Below are 16,862 nucleotides of genomic sequence, written 5' to 3' on the forward strand. Positions count from 1 at the left end.
CTCGGAAGGACCTTGAGAGGTTCAAACTTTTCGGAGGCTTAATTGACTGTGTAAAGACAAATGGCTTTGACCGAAATCTATTTTGACCAGTCATTTTATGGCGGGCTTTTCTGTACGGTGTCGCGGCACACAACTTATATTGATTAAAGGAGAATCTTGTCCTGATATAACTTTGTTTCATCACCTTGACCATCCCATACTGGCTCTTTTAAAAATATAATAGATGTGACAGATTGAAGACTGGGACAATCATCTTTTTCCGAACAGTTTTTTTTTTGATTCAGATAAAGTTTAAAAAGAGAAAGGGGAATCTAATATGGCAAAATTGGAGTGGATTTACTGCAATGTGAATGTGCAAACTTTGAGTGCTTTCAAAATTGAAAAGGGTCTGTGCGCACATAGAGGTCAATGCACAACTGGCAATTAGGAAATGGACTAAATAAAAAAATCCACATCATACATTGAGTGAATAACTCCCGCAAACACACAAAGAATGCTGATAAAAAAAATAACATCATTATTTTGCCTCTCTGAGGCACACGCTGGCGTCCGTCCCACTTTGGGTATTGCTGATGTCGGCAGGCAGAACCCCAACCCCCTCCGTCTCCGACCATGTCCTCACCTCTTACAACACGAGGGAGGAGAAAGGGGAACACGGGATCATGAATCTTCCTAAGCGTCCTACACGTGTGTGGTTGTGGTTTTACATGTTCTTGTGAGGTTGCGTGTGAGTGATCACGCATGATGGTCCACAGGGGCCCCTGACTGTGGGTCATGTGCTTCGAATGCCAGGTGTTCATAAGACATTGTGACATCAGTTCTATATCTGGTTCTATATTACCCTTGTGTGTGTGTCACCTTCATGGTTTTGCTAACTATGGACCATCAGTGTCAATAATGATGTCCTATTGAGAGCGGATTGATTGAAGAAGAAAATTAGGGGATAAAAATATATTTCAAAGTGAAGGATATTCTTTTCTCTGGGGAATATGGGAAGTTCAGGAAGGACGATGAGGATGCGGCGGCAGAGGAAAAAAGCTCCAGGGAGGAGAGTTGGAAGTCAAGGGTTGGCTGAGGGCAATGCGAAGAACACGTGGTGTATGAGGTTGGATGAACAGGACGGTGATGCATGTGGAGAACGCCTGGAGCAGGTGAGCATAAAAAAAAAAAGATTTAAGCAAGAAATGAGTGAAATTAGCGATGGCTCCAATGATGCCTGCCAAAAGTGCTTGCAGCTTCAGGACATTCATTCTACTGTGTTGACACAATGTGTACACGTGCCACCAAACCAATCTCATGTAATATGCTTTTTTTTTTATCTGACATCCAGTTTTGGGGATAGAAATCAGATGTTGTCTTTTTTATTTATTTTTAAGGCCAAACAAAAAGAAACAACAACGATAATGGGGGCAGAAGTCATATTCCGCAATGGAGACAATTTCTAAGCAAGGAGAATTGAAAGTGACAGAAGTCATACAAGATGAAGAGATGTTTGTTTATCAGGGATTAAAGAACACAAAAAATTCAACCAATAAATACCAAAGACAAGTTCAGAGTTCCATATTGGTCACAAGGACCAACAAATATGAATGATTGTTGGACATCTACATAGTCTCAATTCAGCTTCTTGGGTAAATTTGCATTTGCTCTTGGCTAATTCATTAGCAGCTATTTTCATCACGGTAGCACGATGTTCCAGCAGTTCTGACAACACAGTGAGTCAACATACTCATTATGCAGGTAAACTACTTACAGAGCCATGACAAATAATCACTTAAAAAAAATGCCTCCCCATAAATACACTTTTCCCAAGTTTTCTGTTTATGTAGAAATTGAAGCCAGATCAAAATAAATAGGGATATGCTGATGACTCTTGACATAATATCAGACATGAATTACTTTTACAGATTCCCCTACCTCATTAAGTTGGCAGTAGCTCTGATACAAACAGACATGCACAATATTTAAACCGCCTCTTAATTTGCAACGGGGCAAGACATTAAGGACATTTTCTCCAAAGTCTTTCTGACCTTGATCGTTAGCCGAGATAAATGTCCTTTGGATTAGGATTGGATTAACCAATTGAAGAGCTATTTTTTGTCTTCTGCGGTGATAACAGAGGGCAGGGTTATTTTACAATTATCAATCATTTACTACTAATAATTATAATAATCTATTTCCAGCCTGGCCCAGGTTGAAATATGGCTCTCGGCAAAAATCGGATGGGATTGTCTTGATTATTGCTATTATTATTATTATTATTATTAAAGCGAATAAGCAGTTGAAAGACAAAAAATAACTCAAATAACTCAGGGATTAAGTAAAAAAATGAATGAGGGGATCGAGTGCCGTGAAAAAATAAATAAATAATAATAAGTGAATTTGCAAAGGCCAAACCACAAATATGCATGTCTGAACCCTCTGAATTTGAATCATAATGTCACTGTGTAACAGGTGTGTAGTGAGTGATGGAAAACACACTCACACACATTAGTGTTGAGTGTTGCGACGGATTGGATGTGACAGTTTTTTATGTAGGCTGCTCCAGGTGGCGATGACCTTTTAAGACGTCAGGCAAACACAGGCAATGGGGGGAGAAATAGGGGAACAAAGCAAGACCAAATAGGTGTGAACAGTGAAAGAATAGCCAACCCCCTGCGGAGTTTGTGAGGCTGCAAAGAATTTGCTCTTTCAAACTGCAGAAATCGAGGATCTTTAAATAAGTACCGCAGGGCCTTCAATGTGTCGCTACTTCAATCAAATATTTGTGTTTGTGCTTACATGGCTAGTACACATTTTTATATGTACTTTACCATTTCACAATTTTAGTCACAATTTTACATGGACGTCTAAACCTAAAATAGTGCTGCTTTAAATTCAGGGGAAACTCAAATGTTATTGTCATTTAAAACAAATGTAAAAGTTGACCATGAATTCTATTTGACATTACTTTGATTGAAAAAAAAAAGAACGGGTTGCTTTCAAGGTTAAATGTCAGATCGTACAATGCCCCAGGTTGAATTTACTGGCACTTGTCTGGTGACTAAAAGCTTTTCCCGGAAAACACTTGATTTGAAGTGAATGTTTGTCCCCCCCCCCCCTTCCCTGTATGCTACTCCACTATGTGCCTAGCCGTATACAAAAAGCGATGACAGGACTCGGAAAAAAAAGCCCAAAGTCAAACTAAAACCATCACCCACTTGATGATGGTGAAGCCTTTCATTTGAAAAGTGCTGATATGACAAACATTCCTCGCCCTTCCCCTGGCATGACCCCACCCGTGTCACGACCGAGTCGACAAAAGATTTACGTAAGCAGTCTCATGGGACACAATTACTGTATGCTAATAAACCGCAATCCCCGATTTGTAAAATTCCCCCAGTGTCTGGTGTCAACAACTTCGGCTATATTTTGTAATCCCGAGAATAGCAAAAATAAATAAAATAATAAAAAATAAAATAAAAAATCCCATGTGTCAAACGCTAACATTAGTTAACTCATCAAATGGGTCAGAATATTGATTTTAGAAAAGGTACGCCACAACATTTAACATCTAAACCCTAAATGACCTTTGAGCACTTAAGTATAAAATGTAAAGAGTCCAAGAGGGAGGATTAAACATTCCAAATCGTCCTTAAACTGCCCATTTGTTGTCAGCGTAATAACAATTTGAGAAGTGTTACAGTGATCTCCATTGAAGTTGGCTCAGCAATTTTATTTTATGCTGCTACTGTTGTGAAAGAACTTTCCGAATGTCAACTTGAATTTCGCTGATCCCATTAAATGTTTCTTGCCTCTCTGCACAGTATAAAACTTGGAAATGTGACTTGAGCCACACTTTGACTTTAATTATAGTAGAATGAAATTTTCGTTTTGCTCACCAGTTTAATGACCTTAACTAGTACTCCCTGTGAACACATGCTTCAGTTTGGAAAGCTTGGAGCTGTCAATTATGAAAAAAGTACACTTTAAAACATCCACGATGAAGCCAAGCCTCATCTCCATCACCATCTGGCTTCTCTGCAGCTCGTGCCAAGGACAAGGGCAAAGTGCAGCAGATCATTTACTCTGCAGAGAAGATGATTGGCAGCAATATGCAAAGTGAGAGTTCTGTCTTTTATCTGAGAGAAACTGAGGGATTAAAAAAAAAAGAAAGAAAAAGTGAGATTTTTTTTTCAACCACATTTTGCTTCCCCATAGCATAAAGTAATAACAATGGAAGGCTTAATTGTTGGACTAACCAGCTCAGGTTATGTCACACAAATAATTCCAAACTAATAAAACCCACCAAAGCACAAAGTAACAAAAGCAAATGGCGCAAACAATTTCAATGAAAGACGGGTCTATCAAGGAAGAGACGTGAAATTGAGTATGTTGGAGAGCCCAGTGCAGAAAAAAGCTTCCCGCTGAGTTTAACTTTTGGGGAAATGAGTTTACCACAGCGGGTGTTGTGCTTAGATTCTCAACTCTCACGCTGCAATTCCTGACAGGACATGCACGTTATGTGATGAGATTCTCCATTGCTATGCTAAATAAGGTCAAACAAGAAAATCCCGATGATATTCCCGCTTAGTCCTAAATTGGAAAGTGATGTGCTAAGCACTTCTCGAGTCGGGAGCCGAGCTAACCTAAATAAGAACAAGAAGGTTATTTCTCAGCGTAGTGCATAGGAGGCCGAGTCGCTGTATGTTTTTTTTTCAGTGCACATTTGCACGTACTGTCGAATTGTCCATTTATCAACCTGATATACAACGCACGTGTGCAGGTATTTCTGGGATTTGCCTACATTGCCATTTGTTAGCACACCAGATGAACCAGAAATCCTTCATTTGCGAGCTGCCCGTGCAGATGGTCTTCACACAAGCCAATGAGCAGACAACGGAGAATCCCCATACACATGTACTAACATCTCCTTGCCAAATTAATATGAGAACACTGACTAGAATCCATAGCGATACCGCTGATAGTTTCAAAATCGGATGTACAAACCAAAAAAGTCCAAAAATTAATGTGGCAGCAATTGAATAAAATTAAAAAAATTATAAATATATAAATACAAATATAATAATAATAATAAAACATCACTCTCTCTGGGCTTCTTTTAAATTAAATTAAATTAAATGCAGTACTATAAAGCTGTTGTCCTAAAAAATGCATGGCTGCAAAAGAATAGAGCGCCAGCTGATATTTACCCTGATATTTCTGCGAGGTTCAAGGTCTGAACAAGGGTCATCGATAATGACTGGGTTTAAATGGCAGCATCTGCTTCCGGATGCTGTCAAACGACAAGAGGCACCAGCAGACATCTCTGGAGAGCTCACGTATTCTCCGGAGGGTAAAGGTAATCACGAGTCGTGATGTGTGCGGGTGTCTGTGTGTGTGTGAGAGAGAGACGTAACACATTGAGTCAGCTATTGATTCGCACTAAGCGTTGACCTTATGGGTGACTTCGAAAGTTCACATCCAGTTGCTTGTCAGCACATTGTATGCGTCCGTTTGTGCTAATTTGTCACATCCATGAGGATAAACGGTATGCTGGAGTTGAACTTCCTAGCAGACTCCAAACATCACACGACCAAACCCAGAAAACAGGTGAGCCACCGGGGCTCCAACACGCCACATAATTGAGTATCGTGCCAAAATGCCCCGACGGGCTTCTAATTATCAAAACGAAGTGCCGAATAACAAATTCTCTGATATAGTATACAACATGGCAGAGTAATAGCAATAATGCTTCCCAAACTATTAGACGCTAGCTGCGGGGTTCAACAAAACACGGTGCATATGTGTCAGTGATGGAGCACCATGGCGCTGTACTTGGTTCACTCCACTGCCTCTTGAGATGAGCCGGCTTCACTGCCCCGCCCTCCCCTTTGTTGGCGGCATGATGGATGGGTCCGAAGTGGGTGCCTGACTGGCTCACTTACTGTACCTGATCTTAGTGCAACCATCGAACGAACCGCTGGGGAGTGGTTGTACGACATAACGCCGTGCATCTTATGAAACTTTAATAGTCCTGATATTTTTTTTTCCAGAGTTTCGAATCGCTTTGCATGTTAATTTAAACGTGGACATATGGGTTGTGTCATTAATATCTATACATATAAAAATGATCATTTAATCATATCGGAATTTGGCACTTGGCCTAAAAATGGCCTACTAATCAATGTTTGTGTTTTCATAAAACTTCACACCCTCTCTGATTCAATTACCTGTTATGATGAGGAGCCCTGTGATTAATGAGGCCAGGGCAAAAGAAATGGGTCACAGTGCAATAGTGCGGAGGGATGTTGGGGGAGGTGGAGGCGCTGTTAGGGCTGTGCTAAAGGATATAAGAGTTTAAAATGTAAAAGATGATACTGAAGTAAATGAACTGAATGATGAAAGATTGCTCCCAGGCTTGGTGGCCTTGTTTGCCCTATCCCCGTGAGATTTCTTTTATAAGGCGTTTCATCCTGGTGGTATTTGGAAATACAATGAAATGTTATTTTTCGAGCATGTTCATATTTATTTTGCACAACAACGCCTGTCCCCGTGATCTTGATTCAAGGTATACGTTCAAGATGGCCGCCGAGTGATTGGACGCACCGTTTTCCATTTCAACTCAAATCAATTGCGAATGCCCCGTGGGACAGCGTCAGCATGTCCTTTCAAAGACAAAGCCCGGATTTACTTTTGAACAAGTCCCGTTATATAGAGCGTTGCAAATGGCAAAATCAATACCTGCTTAATGCTATTTGAGGGAGGCAGAAAGGGAAACAGATTAGTTAGATATAGATTAGCTGCTTGAGTTGAACAAGAGAGATGATTGGCAAAGTTGTTTTGGACAATTGCAACACATTTTTGCTTTGTACATGACTCATACGGATGAAAGCCCGCTATCTGGTTTATCAATTTGTTGTTGCAGATGGACGATGCTGAAAAAGTATTTTTGTTCCAATTCAGTCTGATTGATGACGCGTAATAATCCTTTTCACCTCGAGGAAAGTGTAAAGTGAGATATCAAAGTCACGGGTGTGGAGTTTGCATGCTCTTCCTAAACTTGGGTCCTCTCCAACTTCACCCCACATTCAAAAATCACACATGTTCGTCTTCATCCATTCAAAGAATTTCAACACGTCTCGTAAAATGAATAAAGAGTAGACAAGTTGGATCAACGAATAACTTCAAAACGCAGACAAGATGCTTTTTTACTTTGTGGGTCATTGAACTCACATGGGGGGAAAAAAACACTTAATCAGTCTGAGGTATTGAGGCGGAGCCACGGAGCGGGCAGCTAAATTACACTCCTGCAGGTTGAATGTGTCACATGCTCCTAAACTCCATTTCAGCCAATTTAACTGGGAGAACAAGCCACTGGTACAAAAGCATGAAAGGAGTTTTTAGAACTAAATACACAATAGTGCTGAAAACAGCCAATAAACATACATAACCTAGTAGTCTGTTTCGTAATATGATGCCTATTATGAGGCGTGCGCTTTCTTTATTCCAGACAATACATGCATGCATAAAGGGGTAATAGTAACTAGAGGGCGAAGTCAAACGGAGCCACAGCTCGTGTCTGTCTCATCGGCAACTCTAAAGAGAATAAATGAAGTTATTTTCCTCCAGGTAGACTGAGAGCGAGATGAAAAGAGCCCACGTTTTCATTCATTTCTGCCCTAGTTCACAAACATAGCGCTTTGCCGAGACATTGCCAGAGGTGGACGGCTCACCATAACAAGTTCAACCCTACACAAAAGAAAAGATAACAAATCATAAGGCCCTGGAAAAAAAATATCAGTTGAGCATATGTTTATAGTTTTCCCCTCTAGTGCTTCTTGACATGCTAAAATTTCAAAATTAAGAAGTTCTCCTGTTTTTTGTAATTTGTATGTTCGTTTCTTTGAAAATCTGAAGAACTACTTGCTCCAATATTGCCCGCTTATTAAATAAACATGTCCGACCTATATTTCACTTAATGGAATGCTGATGATGTCACGGCAAGTCTTCGTTGTTGAGCTTTCAGTAGCTTCAGCCAGCCTTGTACTGGTATAATGCAAGATAAATTATGCAATAATGGAATACACAATACAACCCTATGCCAAAGAATATCATTACGCAACACATTTTAGCCAATGTCGATCAATCGCAAATTCCCATTCCAGCGTGCCTTGTTTGGAAATGGCTGTGTGTGCTGGGAATATTGGATGAGATCTTTCTTGCAAGTACCCTATTTGAAAATGCCAGATGAAACTGGATTCCAAATGAATCACTTTAGTCAATTACTTTTGCATGCAAGCAACAAACACAAGTCAATATAAATGGGAGCGTTATAAGATACAATGGAAATGGAAAAAAAAAGAGGTCAGTCTTCCCTTTAAAGAGGTTTTTATGGGGCGTCTAAATTATTCACTGGGATGTTTGGAGAACCAAACGCCTCAATGTGATGCTACCATCTTCAGGCCTGAGGTAACATTACAGCTCTGTTCATCACAAGTCAATAAGATTCTCTTCCACCCATGACACAGGTATGAAACTCAGCACATGCAAAATTTGATTTTAAAAGTCAAGTCAAATGCAACTTTTTTTAAGAAAAAAATGATGTCCAGAAATGCCATTTGGAGAAACAGCTGCAGCCGGAACATACTAACTACTGTATGGATTAAATCTCACACACACATGGCCCCATACACACATAAAGCAAGTTGGAGTTGTGTTTTTGACCTTGCCATCTGCAACTCACATACTGTAGCATGATTACATTATTGTGTTGCATCACCAACTCTGGATTATTTTCTGTCAAGTACAATAGGAGGAAAAAAAAAAAAGAGCATGATCGGATCAAATAATTTCTATTCCCGTTAGTAACTCTCTGTAGACTTGCCCTAACAGAGGGCTTAACTTAATCTTTAATATTGTTTTTTCCCCTTTCGATTGCTCACGCGGGGTTCCTTGAAGGTTGTATGGCTGTAAAGTCATATTGAAGTAAAATATTGTGGAAATAAAATGTCAGTCCAGCACGTTCATTCAACACAAGCACTTTCTTCGAGTTGTAATTGATCTGTCCCATCTTGACGCTCACATTGCTACACAAGAGCAAACACATTTAAGAAATTCAAGCAAAAAAAGCAACTTTTTTTTCTCAAACTCGCCGCAGAGTGCACCCAGGCATGATCTGGACTCATCAAAAAGCATTTCCACTCAACGCTAATGTTGCGTGATGTTGTCGTGAAGAGCTTCGTAAAACGCAACATAAGCTAAGGCTGCTGGTTTGCGACAACAAATGACACACACTCCGCCTCCAGAAAGAAACTCAGCTCCTACCTGGGTGACTTTCTCCGTCACATTGTGCGTGCGGTCGATGAGTTTGCAAGGTGCAATGATGTCCATCTCCCCTGAGGGTAGGGCGATGAGTGGGTCGGGTTTGAAATCCACAAAGTTCAGGGTGATCTGAGGAATTTTGGAGATGGTACGGTACCGCATGAGGTCAGAGTCTGACGTGGAGTTCAGTATGTTGGACTTACTGTTCACTGCACCTGGAAACACGCACGAGATACAAAAGGGTTAAAATCCCATTTAAAAAAAAAAAAAAAAATGTCATTGGTTTTGGCATCGCACCAGTGCTTCCCAGTCGGACACTGGTTCTCCGGTTTTTCCGGTCCCAGTCAGGCCTCATGGCCTCAATCTCGTCCACAGAGGATGCGCGCCTCATGCTGTGAAAGCTCTCGCGCGAGCGGCTGCGCGACAAGGAACAGTTCGAGCCAGAGGCGTCCTGGTTGAGGCTGAGGCGATGGTGGGGTGCTACGCAAGGAGACGACTGGGTGAGGGGTCCGACTAAGTGCGTTACGTGGTGAGGTGCTGTGGTGGATGCAGAGTCCAGTAAAGTGCAATGGTCTTCCACGTGGTCCTCTGGCCAACTTTGTAGAGCTGACCTTGGAAACAGAAAATATTTATTGAATTAGGATGTGTAGACTGAATTCCAACTATCTCAGGGGTTGGATTAAAAAAATCCCCCAACATTTTCAGACCTCCATGTCGAAATGCTTTTATATGCCACAAGATGGCAGCAGAGCATTGTATTTAACGATGCAAACTCAGCAAATACATATTCTTGGAGCTCTACCTGCTTTCACTGATTTGCTCCGGGTTCTCCGGCGATAAAGGAGAGAGGGGCAAGAACTCCTCCAAGCCGAGGGACTCGTGGCAGTGGTCGACCGGGTGCAGTGGCAAAGTTGTCGCGACGGGTATGTGAGCGGACTCTGCGTCATCCAGAGACACTTTACTGTTAGAGAGGGAGCGCAGCAGGGGAAGGCGTAACTTGAAGCCTCTGGGACGACCTGATGAAGAAAACAAGATTGATTATGAATCAAAAGAAACATTCAAAAAGGACAGCAATCGCGTGACGCGGAGGGGGGGAGGTCTGAATCACGTTGAGCCGAAATAAGCTTTGAAGAGAAATTTAGGACAGTGGCATTGATTATAATTTAGCTCCGGAGTTCAGAGCATGACTTGATTAACATTGTATATAGAACACTGAGTCCAGAGACAGTTTGGAACATTCCGTCAAAAAAAAAAATAATAATAAAAAGGATTCGACTAAATCATATGACTTTGCAAAATGGGCCACCTGCTCTATGTGTGGATGAATGTAACACTGATCAGGGTGGATTACACTGATGATTGTTGCGAGCTTAGTTGTTTTTCTTATTTGTTTCCAGTCAAGCCAAGAGTTCCTCACCAGTGACGAGCCAGGTGGGAAGGCGATGGTTGAGCTCCTGTTTGCCGTCTTGCAGTGTCTCCTCAGTCATGACCTCAAAGTTGAGGATGAACATGATCACCATGCCATCTTCGTTCTTCACGGGCACCACATCCACCATACATAGGAAGCACTGACCTGCAGGGGGGCGGGGCAACACAAAACATTTGGATTTGACAACAAATGACGACTATATGAGTAAAGATCAACATTATGAGTCACTTTGTAACTATAATCATCAATACAAATAAATTTAATCAAAATATGCCCACCTAAGAAAAAAACTATTTGCACCCCTGGCTCATGTCACTTACCTGCATAATGATGCTAAGCAATCAACTCCACAAATACGCTAACAACCACGGCGGGCAAGATGGAAATCTTACAGCCGATACGGGAATATACAGCATGTCAGTCATTCATATCACATCATAGCTCGAGGGAACAGTGCAAAATCCGATTGGACGACGGCATAATCCTCACAAAGGAGGGGGGAAATATGAAAACCAAAGGATTACACCATCTGGCTATATCTCAGAGTGCGTGTGCGTGTACATGTGTCTGTGTGCACGCCTATGTGCTCAGGCTCATATTCATTCAAGAGCTTCTGGGTCATTTCCATTCATGCCGAGATTCATTAACAGCTTCAATGTCGATTTAGGTGGCTTTTTAATAACCCAAGCCTGTATGGCACAATCACAATGATAGCTCCATGATAACAAATAAACTCTAAAAGTAGAATGTTATGGATAAAAATTAAAGAGAAAAAAAATGTTGGGACTCCTCAGTGTATTTTTCCAAGCGCTTCGGACATAAAGTGAGCTTTGACGTTCTGAGGGCAAATGCCATTTCATTTAAATGATCCCCCGTGGATATATTCCAATTCAGTGTGTACCAGCTGGTAATCTGACTCAGTGAGGCTGATTTATAAAAAAGCCAGAGGAGATTATCAAAAACGCTCTAAACACGTTTTGAACAAAGTGCGACATAGGGCAAACTTTTATATGGAGGTCCAGTGATCTGCTGATCAAACCACGATGTGTCCTCAATTATAAGGCCCGCAAAATGGCAAATTTTCAAACTGGGCCATCTGTTCTGTTTTGTCGGTTGGGTCATTAGTAGACAAGACAAAGAAACTGGCACTGAAATATAAGGTAGCTTTATTTAGCATATTGTCACAAATGTCATTATCAGCAAATTGCATTAGTGACAATGGCTAACCAGATGATGCCTAAAGTTTTATTTAATACAGAGAGGTGAAATCAATTTAAATGAATGTGTCAAACGTAAAAAAAACCCAAAAAACTCTTATACAGTTAGTGCAAAATATGGACATCTAAAATAAATATACATAGCACCTAAAGTCCTTTTTACTCATACAGAATTGACAATTGCACTTACTGCTGTGAATAATTATTTTTACACCGCTAGGTGGCAGGGCAGCACAACACATTGTGACGATTTGCCTGAGAAACTCACGAGTGGCCTTCATTGAGTATATATACCATAATCAGTTTGCTCCATCCAAAAAAAAACAAAACGAGTCTGTTGATCTGAGAGTGCCACAGCACTCGAATAACAAATGGAAAAATAAATCAAGTGTGTATATGTGGCTGTGTGTGACTCCTCGTTGAGTAAATGTCATATAGACTATTAATATTGGACTTGCAAACACTTGCGCCACAGATAATGGCCCAGCAGCTGTCCTCCGATAAGTGATATAACATCACTCCAAATACCACAGACTCGCAAGGACACATACGAGCTGATATCAAGTTGAAACCTGGCCCATTTTTCGAGATTGTTTCAGGATTAGAAGCAGTTGAAGCACAAACTGTTCCTGACATCAATTCATCAGTTGCACTCGCCTGTAATCGAGACAAATAACCACATATTGTGCTGTGTGTTTGCGTGGCCAATTTGGAAGCTGGATGGTAATGCACTTTTCCCATGTTGTGTATTTGTGTTTCATATGACACAGCGAATGCTTCATCTTGTACTCAGTTGGTGGAAAATCAGAAGTAATGATGATACAGTTGAATAGAATGTAAGATTGATTCAGGGGGCCAGGTGGGCGGGTTCCCAGAGCGAACATGTCCTAAATAAAAAATGGGCCCAGCTAGTTGTGTTTACCTAGGGCTGGGTGACTTTATAGAAAGACAACTGCCGTAAAAAAAAAAGTTCCTGATGGGTGTTAGTGGAAGTCAGGTTTTTACAAGACTCTGGGATGATAACGTTCGCCATCATTTTAAGCATTTCAACCCATTAAAAAAGTACTTAAAGGAACAGAGCGGCATTACTTCCCTGCTATTAAAGACATTAAGGTAAGCAGAGCTGCACTGAACGTTATTGAATGGTATTTCCATAGAAATAAAGTAAAAATGTTTGTATGCATTGGCCACGCAGTATAAAGGGTGAAGTAAAATCGTACTTGCATTCAATGTGGGCTAATTTCAACGAGAGAAAAAAAAAGTGTGTGTAAATTGTGCTCGAATTAGTTCCAAATCTAATAACACTCAAACTCATTTAAAATTTAAGACAGCACACATGCCACCATTTCAATCTGCCTCTGATTAAACCCAAATAAAGTTCAGATGCTCGAGTAGGCTTTTCCTGACAACCGAGTATTTTTAATTACCACCATAACATAAAATACAGCCAAGTCCTATTAAATTCGATCAAATATATATCCAGCCGTTACTCTAATAAGGTCATCCATAACTCTCACTAACCTCCTAAATAAACACTTCGAAGGACACACATTAATGTTGCATGATGTGGCTCTATAGTAAGAGCTCGAAGTACCCCAAGGGTATTTTACAAAGCCCCCAAGTCCTTAAGATGACACGGATCAATAGTCACGCCCTCGAGGTGCTCCCACCAAAGACAGCAAGTAAAACTGTGGTGAAAAACACTTTACAACATAGATGGCGCGGCTCAACTCACATATTGATAGACGAAATGTCCCCGAAAGCTTCACGAATCGAGTCAGTCAAGCCTTTAAAAAAGAAAAAGCATGAACTAGTCTGTAGTTTGTAATTCCTTTTAATTTCTTACACAGCCGCAGAACAATTCTTCACTAAGAGTACATTGAAATTCCATTTATAAATAGATTTCATATCGAAACATCCGAGACTATCTTGGGATTAATTGAACTGGAGATACTTAACGCCATTAACCATCGTGAAAGCCTTGTTATTTAAAGAGAGGATAATGAGTGAGAGGATTCATTTGATATGTCTTCATCCCCTTGTTATGTCCCATTGTGTACATCTTGAATTACCAACCACGGGGCATGGAATAAAGCCGACATATTGTAGCACCTGGCTGAGACGTGCAATTAACACCATTTACCCTATTGTGTGATCGTCTAAATCAAAGCCCGCAATGGGTAAAGTCCTACAATGGAACAGCGTTATTATATTATCATATTCATAGCGTGCTCTTTGTGCCGTCACTCGGCTAATGAAATAGATGCATCATGCTGAATGTGGAATTGTAAAGCATAAATGTGTTTTTCCTCAAACCGTGACCAGCGACACTGAATTATTCAACTGACGAGAGTAGAAATGCATTTGTTTGTATTCTTAGGAAGGACATTTATTTGAGAGGAGGCTTTTATTTTTACTTTGGAGTTTTCAAGCAGCAGATGCTCGGCTTTCAACTTGCCAACGTGATAGCTGAATGTGTGATTTTAGGTCAGACACGGCATCGGAATATAATAGGAGACGCAGTGTGTGTGTGTGTGTGTCTGTCTTCACAATATTCCACATGAGCTTATTTGAATGGAAAATTTGTAGGTCATCAAACAACAGCATTGTCAATGAACAGGTGGGAGGCGGGGCTTAAACTATTTGCATAGAATCCAGCCAGGGCTACATATACAAAAGTTTTGGTCGAGAATGCATATGAAAGATTTGATATCTCAAATGATTTTATTGGCAAGCAATATCACTTGCTTTCTTTGTATATTTTTTTTTTTGTGGAGTAGAATATTCTGGATGTTGTATTGCCCTCCTCACCATCTCTCGCCCACTCCCTCCCTCCCTCCATGTTTGGATGTGATTACGTAACATCTCAAAAGCTCTCCTGTGTTTCTGTCGGAAAAAGCAAGTCCATCAACTCCCACCGACCCCCTTTTCATGTATATGCGAGTATAATTAATTCTCAAGCAACATGGCAGACAACAAATGGAGCTCAGTGACCTCAACATGACCTCTGGACGGGCATCAGGGAATGATACCACATGTATACGACAAATTCTATAAAAGCCCAAAGCTACACCTTTGCTTACAACTGCAGTTTCCTGCCTGCTCATTTCCTAGCCAGACGTTTTAAAAGCCAAAGCGAACTGTCAATGTGTGTGTGTGTGGCTCTTTATTGTAGTCTGTCACCAGCCATAGTTTAATAGGCAGTGTGATAGATACCAGAAAGCAAAAATGCCAGCCTGAAGCTCAGCTGCTGCAGCTGTTATGTTCCATACACTCAAAAGGATGCTTGCCTTTGCCATCCACATCCAAACTGTCCTATTGGCGTTCTCCTCCTGCGACTTCTTTCCGACCCTTCTTCCACCCCCGGTTGGCCCCTATTTAGCTTGAGGTGAGTTTCGACCCCGAGTGATGCGTCGACTGTCACATCAATCCACATCTGCTTGAATGTACACATACATAAGACATTACTAAAAAAGCTGCCTGAGGAGTAACAGCTTTAAATGAATTGGATGGTTGCATTCCATTCCATTGCCGATGTACACTTTTAGAAATATGGCCACAGGAGGACGTTTGCGTACGAACCCAATCAGATCTCCAAATCGCTTTCCCCTTTGCCGATTTGTCCGCTTCTGGATTAAAAGCCTTTAGCGAGAACACTTGAAACGTTTACATCATTACCATATTTCTCCAGCCTGGTATATTTTCCACTTAACCATAACTACGATCCATAACCAATACGGCGTGACTCGACATATGAAGTTGTCAAAGTGAAAAATGTCTTTTAATTATCGGTTATCGCGCCCAGCTATGGTAATATATTAAACGACACGCACTCTGTGGGCGGCCTGACAGGAAGCTTCAAGATCTAAGCATCACGTGATTTATGTACAAATAATAATCTCTGCTTAAATGCTCTTAGTTAGTTATCCACATTGGTCCCTAATCATCCGACTATAGCTTCCTTTTTGGATTCCCTCATCGCTCGCTTCATGAACGGCGGGCGACACGTTGTCATTGGAGTTAATGTCACTGTTCTATTCTGGGAGCCTCTAAAACATGTAACAGCTGCGGTAGATCACAGCCCGGCACAAGCCCGAACGAACTGTCGGGACTTTCAGTCAGAGCAACCTGTGTGGCCCGACAGCACATTTTGTATGTCTTCAAATCGTCATCACATTTTACAGACGCATATTTACCTTTCATTATGAAATCAAACTGTTTCTACTGACTCCATTTTGTAACTAAGCTATTTTGCTGTCATCCAGAAAGAGTTAGAGCGTCTAATTAAGTGTTAACGAGAGCACGGCTGACTGCTTTCAGATATCTAATGAAGGAAGGGGCGGAGCTCGTGACCTCCGCGCGACCTGCGGCAGTCTGATATATTGACAACCAGCCAAGATTTAGCATTATTTCAATGTATTCGTTCCCAGAGAGCTTTCGTCTCTCTCTCTCTCTGTGTGTAGCTCTGAAATAACTTTTAATGTTTCAAGCTAGGCTCTGAGCCGAATTAGACGGTCAACTTTTAAAAACACATCAGACTTGACAAGGTCGACAATAATGTCGGATGAGAAGGGAAGAGGTCATTATGGGGTGAGGTCTTGATGAAGCTCAAGCCCAGCGCAATTAAACAATTATCACAATGTCAATGATAGCGCTACAGGCTATCACACTCACACTATCCCTAGGTATATGCAGAGAGAGCAATTTAATCAGAGCAATTACAGGCTGACGGCAACGTTGAGATGAGATGCGGTCACGGTCTTGCTTTTTTTCTCGTCTCTTCATTCCAGCCTCCTCTTGGGCCAGCCAGCAGTTTCTCTTTCTTTTATTGTGGAATGTATCTCTGCCGCCTCTATCCCGCGTTCCTTTTTGATAGTTTTATAAAAAGGTAGCAACGTTTCTAATTTCTCTGT

The 16,862-nt window shown here is 41.1% G+C and overlaps 1 protein-coding gene across 1 annotated transcript in view; it reads right to left on the reverse strand.

Moving 5' to 3' along the window:
• Window positions 1-16,862, reverse strand: part of kcnh2b (potassium voltage-gated channel, subfamily H (eag-related), member 2b) — a 79,080-nt gene that overhangs the window by 25,492 nt on the left and 36,726 nt on the right. The window contains exons 3-6 of the mRNA XM_037279673.1: window positions 10,721-10,876; window positions 10,106-10,319; window positions 9,601-9,914; window positions 9,307-9,518 (exon numbers count right to left, since the gene is read on the reverse strand). Coding sequence (XP_037135568.1) covers window positions 9,307-9,518; window positions 9,601-9,914; window positions 10,106-10,319; window positions 10,721-10,876 — 896 coding nt within the window. The remainder of the gene's footprint in view (window positions 1-9,306; window positions 9,519-9,600; window positions 9,915-10,105; window positions 10,320-10,720; window positions 10,877-16,862) is intronic.

The sequence above is a fragment of the Syngnathus acus genome, chromosome 20 (genome assembly GCF_901709675.1).
Source record: "Syngnathus acus chromosome 20, fSynAcu1.2, whole genome shotgun sequence".
Lineage (NCBI taxonomy): Eukaryota > Metazoa > Chordata > Actinopteri > Syngnathiformes > Syngnathidae > Syngnathus > Syngnathus acus.